Source organism: Xiphophorus couchianus, chromosome 2 (genome assembly GCF_001444195.1).
Source record: "Xiphophorus couchianus chromosome 2, X_couchianus-1.0, whole genome shotgun sequence".
Lineage (NCBI taxonomy): Eukaryota > Metazoa > Chordata > Actinopteri > Cyprinodontiformes > Poeciliidae > Xiphophorus > Xiphophorus couchianus.
Window position 1 is genome coordinate 16,940,181 of NC_040229.1, and position 8,937 is coordinate 16,949,117.

The 8,937-nt window shown below is 35.8% G+C and overlaps 1 protein-coding gene across 1 annotated transcript; it reads right to left on the bottom strand.

The window, feature by feature from the left end:
- Nucleotides 1-2,245: 2,245 nt before the first annotated feature.
- On the bottom strand, nt 2,246-8,542 carry bend7 (BEN domain containing 7). Its single transcript, XM_028028774.1, has 10 exons — nt 8,124-8,542; nt 7,540-7,617; nt 6,435-6,788; nt 5,830-5,946; nt 5,420-5,754; nt 5,003-5,110; nt 4,183-4,300; nt 3,990-4,103; nt 2,811-2,911; nt 2,246-2,431 (listed from the first exon to the last, which is right to left on the bottom strand). Exons 1-9 carry the CDS (start codon nt 8,185-8,187, stop codon nt 2,853-2,855), a joined length of 1,347 nt encoding a protein of 448 aa, XP_027884575.1. The 5' UTR covers nt 8,188-8,542; the 3' UTR covers nt 2,246-2,431; nt 2,811-2,852.
- Between the last annotated feature and the right edge of the window lie 395 nt (nt 8,543-8,937).

Genomic DNA, 8,937 nt, shown 5'->3' on the forward strand with positions numbered 1-8,937 from the left:
CACGGTGGCTTCTTCAACATCCCCTTTAATGATTCCAAAAGTCTGCCAACAAAATTGTTACAATGGAGTGTACCTTTAATTTGTGTTTTCCCTCCTTTTACATCCAACAAAACATTTTCCTTATAAACGTGAATTTGAATAACAAAAGAAAGGTTGATAGACAACAAATGTCATATTTCTTTCCGAATATATGAAGAATAGGTTTGATTAAATTTTAACAAACTGTGCCTTTTAATAGTATTAATAACCATTAAATTTCAACACACTTCAATATATTTATGTTGATTTTATTAAAAATAACAATAGCAAGTATAACTGTCAAAATGAGGAAAATGTATAGTTTTCACCTAATTTAGCAAAAATAAAATCTGAAAAGTATATTCAGCTTCCCCATAGTTAATGCTTTGTAGAACTAGCTTTTTAAAACAATTACATTAGCAAGTCTTTTGCAGTGTGTCGCCACCAGGTTTTGTACATCTAGAGACTGTAATATATCTGCCAATTCTTTGCAAATTAGCTCAAGGTCAGTCAGATTGGATGGTGAGTGGCCGTGAACATCAACTGTCAAGTCTTACAGCAGAAATCTTAGTTCCAGTTAAGTCTGACCTTTGGGTGATTATTTTAACATGAATACACTTTAATGTAACTCATTTAGTTGTAGCTATCGCTGTATGTTTAGAGCTGTTGTTGTTAGAGGTGGTCCTAGCCTGTTTGGCGCCCTGGGTGAACAACCTCACCGGCACCCCCAACCCAATCCCAAAAACAAAACAAAACTGTATAGCATTTTGGTGCCAAATGATTCATCATGTGGGTGTGCTGAAGGTTATATGCAGTATTACTTTTCCATAACAGACAACATTTTGAATGTAGGCCAACAAAATTCAATTTTGAACTCTTGTCACTAAAGCAACTATCATGGTTGCTTTGATCTTAATTCACTTGTGGATAACTTTAAACAGCAATAATAATAATAATAATAATAATAATAATATTATTATTATTATTATATTTTACGCTTCCATAAAGACCTGATTTTCCCCATTTACATGTAATAATAGCTCAGTCAACAAATCTCTGCTGTTCCTTCTGATTTAACACTGGCCTCTCAGTTTCTTGCCCAGCCTGTCAGAACGACCATGTTTGTAGTTAAAGGATATTATAAATGCATGTTTTAAGGAGGGAGCAGTGGTGGCTAAATGTTGTCCTTTTCTGGGGATTTATGTGAGATGTGATATTTATGAATGATTGTCTTTCTAACCTGCAGTAGAAGCTATTATAGTCATCAGCCAGCCGATAGTTAAAGTGGAAGGAGATTTGATCCTGTAGGTGGTGATGTGCTGTAAGCCTCTTCCATGGTCCAACACAGCTTCCCCAGATGAAGTAAACCATTATTTGCTTTATGTGCAAAAATCCTTGGTCTGTACACACATTCTCAGAAAGCCTGACGCTTAATATATGATTATTGGTTGTATGCAGTATTTAAATATTTCAATCCTCCTGAAAGTTCTTCATGGAATATGGTGGGGTTCAAGTCTTGACTGAGGAAACTAAAGTTATCTTTCCCATGTGTAATTTGAACCATGATGATTACCTTAATTAAAGAAAATAAATACATTTTGGAACATGTATGTATTGGTACAGTGATAACCATCTTATGTAGAGTGAAATATATTTAAAGGAAAAATACTTATGTTTTCACAATATTGAAAAGATCTGCTTTGATAACCATTTGTTAAGGTTTCAGTAATAATAAAAAAAAACATAGACAGACCTTGACATATTTATTCATTTATTCAGATAAACCCCCATCAGTCTATTTTTAATTCCAAAAATGTACTAAAAATACATCACATTTAAATACTATACTTTCCAAACAAGGTGGATGATGCACTGCACATTACACCCACTGAAGTATTGGTCACTTAAAAGGCACAATTCACAATATAGAACATCTTAAAAGCTATAGTCTCTGGACAATAAATGTATCATATTTTGTATCATATGTACTTTGTATTTTGCAAGTCTTATCCTTTTTCGTACGATCATAAAAACATTTGAAAGTGTTTTTTTTATTTCTATGGTTTTAACTTCAGGTCATTTTTCAGTTTTCTTGACCTCTTCTGTATAATGACTCAGTATCCCAGATCCTGGTGGTTTAGTCTGTGCCCTGATGTAAACTCCAGCAGGCACATATGTACAATGTGTAATTTATTGATAGCAGATAATTAATTTAATCATTCTGTTACCTTTTGTTGTGCAGTTCAAATTGTTTATCACTGATATAAAGGAAAGACACAGGGTGACAAATAAATAAAGCCAGAGAAATATTAAAGATAAGCTGATCTGCTGCCAGGCAATAGTGGCAGCTGATGAAATCAGTCATGTTTAATAATTTCTGCTCATCACTTTCAAACCTGTTAAAAATGAAACCCTGTAGAAAAAAATACAAAAAAACAAATTAATATGCTTTATAATATTTCTGAAAAAGAAATCTGTGTAACCATGAGCAGCAGTTCTGAAACTAGGAAAGCTATGGGTACAATATAGAGGGAATATTGTGCATATTGGGAATATAATTAGCTGACATTTTAGAAAGCCGCATGAAAATGTCTAACGTCATAGAAAGAACATAGCAAAGACTTGTGAGTTAACGAAGGAGACCAGGCATAGTAATTTGTGGATGTGCTATGACAGTAAATGAGATCAAGTTAAAGCCATTGTTTGCTCATAATGTGTCTGAGCAAACACATTATGTAATTGTAACAACATTTACAGGTACAAAATGGATGAAATCAGTACAGCATCATCACCTGCTGTATATGTGTGTGAAAGCCATCCAGCTGTGGGCAGACTCATGTGAGGTTAGTACTTGTAGATGGTTCATTTGAGTTTTCCTCAGCATCTGCAGCATCTGTTGAGACAAGAACAAAAGTGATTGGTATACTTTGCCTTCACTTGAATATCGGGAGTGTACCATAAATATTTTTCTTGAAGTATTACTTAAATATAATATTAAATATTTTTTATGTAGTCTACAATACTATGAAAAAAATATTTTTACTCAGGTTTCTTCTGATTTTTGCTTTTTTTTGTCTACTGAAATGTTTCAGATGATCAAGCTTTCCAGAAACATCTTGATGCTCTGTAGACTGCTGAGACAATGGAAAGGATTTGGTTCTGTAAGAGTTGGTGTAAAACTAACAGCATTACAGAAAATAAAATGAAACTGACAAGTCAAAAATTGCAGTGGCCCTATAAAAGTTAAACTATCTGGATGGATCTGGATGACTTGTGATAACTGATAAAACCATGAAGTCTCTGGTCTACCAGAAAATCTTGAATCCACTGTAGCAGACGCACATTTATGCAGCAGTATAGTGATACCAATCACACAAGCAAGTTCACATCTGAATAGCTCAAAATAACCAAATTGAGGCTTTTGCAGTTTTTTTTTTCAAAATTGATGACATGGAATGACCATAAACTGTTGTGATTCGTTGGTCTTTGTGTTAGGATTTTAATTTTGATTTTGAGCCATTGTTATTTTGGGATTTTTCTCTCATTAAGTCTTCAGTTATTTATTGGGTAATTAATTCAGTTCCCATGTCACTAATCATGTCTCCAGCAGATTCAGTCCCATGTGTTTCTTTAATTTTGTACAGGAAATTCTGCTGTACTCCCATGCTACCAGTTCCTTTCAAATTCTTCTGTCTATGTTTTTCCTCTGCTTTTATAAGTTTTTGGATGTTTTTTCAATAAACACTCTTATTTGCAAATACTCTATCTGTCTACCTGAAAGAAGAAAATGAGGGCAAATACTTTTTTATGATATTATATCGGTGGCAAGCTAAGTGTGTACATGAATGGGTGACTGACTGAATATAGCGTAAAGCGCTTTGGGGTCCTCTGGACTTGATGCAGTGCTCTACAACTACAGGCCATTTCCCATTTATTTGCATTAAAAAAAAACAAGATTTATGACAGAAAACCTCGTTTCAGCCTTCTTCTGGCAAGTTTGATCTGATCTTGAAGGATCTGTACCCAGTCTCGTGGTCCAGGCAACTTCTCTACTCTGTGTTCAGTGCAGTATTTCTCTGTAAACACTGGACACAAATTATACAAACATGTAGAAACAAATTGTGCTTTCTACAGTAACTTCTTTTGTATGTATTTGTCCCTCACCTTTAATAGCACCCACAATGTTCTGGTCCAAGCCCTTACGGTTGTCGTTGAGCCCTCGCTTCCTTTTACCATTTGGCAGAGAATTGGCCAAAGTAGCATCATCAAAGAAGGCACACACCTAACAACACAGTACAGCTTTGGGAAAACAAATATTTTATCATAGCAGCTTTTTATATTTTTCACATTTCTTTTAGATTATTCTAATTATTTAATGGTCAGCATGGCTATTGATATCACATCTTGTGCATTGGTAGTAAGTTTTCATGTAAGCCACTGCTACGCCTTGTTCTGTGTAAGCTCACAAAAACAAATCTTTAAACTAAATGACCAACTGTCAGCTAGAAATGCAGGGTCCTTATGAAATAACTTGCCAGCACTTCTCTGATGATTCACCCTTACAGGTAAAACAAATATTTCTAATCATTATGCAGTAACACAATTGTTATCTTTCAAAATTGATTTTATTCTAGGACAAGACTAAAATTGTTCATTTGTTCATTAAATTGGATGTCATCGATCACTGGCTAAAAATGTTACCGTTACTCTAAACATATTGATTTAAAAAATACTTTAGTGGGTAAAGTTTCTGCAGAAAAACTATTTTTGCATTTGACAAACAGCTACTGTAACCAAAACATTATTTTTTGCTGAGAAATAAGGCAAGTTATTTTTTATGTTTTAAAGTTAAGCAAGTTATTTTTATGATTGAAACACTTAAAGAAATATTGTGTGAGGTTGTCATCAGCCATGACAGGGATAATACTAGCCATTTCCTAATATTAAGGTGTTACTGTTAATCTTAAAAACTATGGATACATACCAGCTTCCGAAACAGCAAGCTGCCAGAGCGTGTATAGTTGACCAAAATGGAGTCTAGCTGGGCCTTTGAGATAAATACATCGTAATCCTCCGCAAGGCGAACGTCAGACTGTGATGGAGTCAACAACAAAATATAAATGCATAAAATATAGCCGTAACTGAAATATTATGGAAATATCTTAATAATAACATGAGGATGGTATTGCAAAACTTAGGAAATCAACAAGTACCCTCATGGTGTTCCACAAAAGAAAACAGTACAATTAATTTTCTATACTTGTAGCTTATAAACAGCTTTAAAAAATGAGGCTTTAATGTTAGCCTGCATGGAATAAAGGACAGCAACAAATTTAGAACAGTAAACTCAGACAGTAAACTGACTTAGAAACAGTAAACTGTTTCTAAGCGCAAGTATTACCTCTAATGCCTGATGTCCACCAAGTGCATTCAGAAGTGGACTGTGTGTGCCAGAGTCTGCTATCTGATCATTCCTACATGGAGGCTCAGAAACATCACAGGAGATCATAGATGAGTCGAGTTTCTCACATTCCTTTTTCTTCGCAGCTTCTGGGGGTGAAGTTTTCAGAGTCGAACCCCCTGGAGACAAAAGAGCCGTTGTTCCGGTGCCACAGAGATTCAGTGGAGCCACCTTATAAATAGGTCTTCTCTTCTGAGAGGTGCGGAGTGGAGAAGAACTCAGGCTGATGTGAGGCTGGCATGATGATTTAGCGTGTTCCCGCCTTTCAAATGTTCCTAAAACAAAAATAGCACATTACGTTTTCATTGTCTCAGTTTCCTTTTTCAGTGATATCCACATGTTCTGCTGACCTTTCTGAGTCTGCATCAGCCTCCTCATTGCACGAAGCTCGTGCAATATCGCCTGCAAGGTGCCTTTACAGTTACACATGCAACAGGGGGTTTCTGGCACAGCAGGACGGAGCTCATCTGTTGGAAAGTCAGGAGTGCTCACATTTGTTATTTTTCACTTACTTACTTACTTTAACAAAGTATGTGTCCGTTTCCATACATCTGTGACTACAAACATTTAAAAGGGAATTAGTAACATTTCTACAAGATCTTGAAGTCCCTGTTTCTTTTGCATCAGAAACAGGGACTTCTGTTTCTGTTTTTTAAAAACTCTACATGCCTCTTTAACTTTTCTACTTTTGTCACATCACAATCATAGAATTGGAATTTGAAAGTAGTGCATAATTGTGAGGTGAAAGGTAGATACATAATGTAAACGATTATTTTATTATGGTGTTAGTGCAGACCACTTTCTAATGCCGTGTGTTGTATTCAGGCATAGTCTGGTATGCATTTAAGTTTGAGGTTTTATTGAAATGATGAATGTAAAAAAGTTAAAGGGGTTTGGAAGCATCACATGTTCATTGATTTTTGTTTTCCTCTTTAGAAATCGCCTGACACCAAACCTTTTGTTTCATTGGGTTTTATTAAATCCTTTGTGGTGCTGACAGTCCTGAGCACCCTGGAGCGGGTGCTGTACTGGCTGCAGGCTTGACCATTAGGGATTGACGTTGATTCGGATGAGGGTGGAAGCTCTGGGTCTCCTGGAGAGCTCCAGCTTTGGTACTGGTTGTCTTCTGACACAACAGGTAAAATTGGAGGTGTGTGCATACAGTTCAGTTGGCTATCCTGGGGCTCTTTTGTTGATCTGTTCTGCTCGACACCCAAACGCTGATAGACTCTCCCAGTCTTGTCACCCAGGAGCCTCATCATTCCAATGATTTGTTTCTTGATTTCCATGCTCTCTTCGCCCATCCAAACTACATAAAGAGGATATGAGGGTGAATATAGTTTGTGACACCTGCCACAGCAAGGGTTCACACGAATTATTGACTTCAAAATTCTATACTGCTCCATAATATGTTTTGTCCTGTTTACTTTGATGAGATAATGGTTTCTTTATTGCAAAACATTCTCCAAGTTTGGGTTTAATATTTTCATAAATCATGGAACAACAAAATCCTGAGATAAAGGGTAATTTAACTTTTTAACTTGCTGATTGTCATATACTTAATACAGATCCTTTGAAAATGTGATTTTTGATCATATTCTAGAAAGTAAAAATTTCAGTTCTTTGCTTAGCATTTTAACTGAAATATAACTTTTAGTCCAATTTAACTCAGTTAAAGGATCTAAAGGCTAAATATATAAATGTACCAATCAGGATTTTTCTGATGGATGCCAATTTCAATTTTTTTTATGTATGAATATACAATTCCTTATCACAATAGGAAAATAAACGAGTAAGTAAAAATTTAACTGAACATAGGTTGATTCATTGGGACATCTATTGCTAATAAAAGTAACAAAATGGAGCAGTGATGCAAGACAATTTTCAGACTGGATGTGCTATCAAAGAAATATTGTATCTTATTGCATATTGCCTTTTTCTTTATATTTTTTTATTCTCCCTTTTTACTTTTTCATACTTAAATGATGCAATCACATTTCATACTTTTTAGGCTTTCCAAGTGCCGCACAATCTAAAAACATCTTTGAAATGATCCGAACCTTGAGGCACGGCAGCATCTTTACTCTGACCATTGGCATCTCTGCAGCTGGAATTTATCCCATATGAAGAGCCGAAATCTAGATATGACAGAAAAGAGTGTTGGTAAAAAAAAAAAAAAAAAAAAAGTTAGATAATGTAAAAACGTAGGAAAACATGTGACTGTAGCTTAATTGAGTCGACGAAGCTTTTCAGATTGATGGAGTGTGAGGAGCAGAACACTCCCTCCTCCCATCCCATGCAGGAACCACCACCTGTGGGTAGCATAAAGTAGTTCTCACAAAAGTGAGCAATTTCGGCTGTAGTTATCAGATTACTAATGCGCAACAGATGATCAGATATGTTTTGCTCTGTCTAGGTAATTACTGTAATTACTGATGTGCCTGTCACATTGCCGTCTCCTTTTTTCATTATTTTTGCTTCTGCTTTAATGGTCACATCTTCACGGTCAGGTGTGTAAAAATCGATCGACAGATCTGCTGCAATGTCGTGGCCGTCGCTTTTGTCTGCGGATGGTCTGGCGCCTACCTTTAGGCGCCAGACAAACAGCCAGACACACAGCGCAGGAGCGCGTCTCGCAGCCTACCTTCATCCGTGACCAGTTTGAAGCTCTGCGACTTCCGTCTCCTCTTCCTTTCCCCAAACTCCATCTTCAAGAGAATAATTCAGAAAGTCGAGCAATGGGAAAATCTCTCACCACAACGCCAAATCAGTGCCTCCAGCCTATAGGACGCACTCAGCGCAACAATCACTGCCCGTCTGCTTTATTAATCAATTATTTTCCTCCTCAGGCTGTGCTTTGGATCTTGACATCGGATGATTCTCGTCGTTTTGGACTTAAATTTACCCCGAAAACGCGGTTGCTGAACGTGATCTCCCTTCCCAGCATGACGCTGCTCTTTCCCTTTCGCCATGTAAATACATTAATGACTTTAATATTAAAAATTCGTCGCATATCCCTTTGCGCCACCTGATGGTATGTTTCATTTAGAATGTCGAGTAACACATTTCCCAGTGTGCAGAGTGAAGATTGGAATTCAAACTAAAAGAAAGCTCTGACAAATAGATAAGCGAATGAATGAATGAATAAATAAATAAGTAAATAAATAAATAATACCAATTATTATTACATCTGAATATTATCTTTTCACTTTCATTTCTAAATATCGATTTATCAACACTTTATTCTGTTCTATATATTAGGAAAACAACATGCTCAAATTAATTAAGTTGTTAAAAAATTATACTCGCAAACAGCACCTGTAAAAAGACTATTAATGTGGCAGTATTCTTTGATTTTTTTTTTTGTCACCAGAAATTTGAAAGATTTAAGTGTGATTAGTGTTACTTAATAACCTTTTTAAGTTGTGTCACTATAAGTTACAGGGTTGTTGCTTTTT

What these genes read in the sequence shown, in the direction of transcription:
- bend7 (XM_028028774.1), bottom strand. Translation starts at nt 8,187, where the DNA reads ATGGAGTTTGGGGAAAGGAAGAGGAGACGGAAGTCGCAGAGCTTCAAA. An exon ending in GCTGATGCAGACTCAGAAAG is followed by an intron (nt 5,755 to 5,829) that starts GTCAGCAGAACA and finishes TTTTTGTTTTAG; the next exon opens with GAACATTTGAAAGGCGGGAA. An exon ending in GTGGACATCAGGCATTAGAG is followed by an intron (nt 5,111 to 5,419) that starts GTAATACTTGCG and finishes ACTCCATCACAG; the next exon opens with TCTGACGTTCGCCTTGCGGA.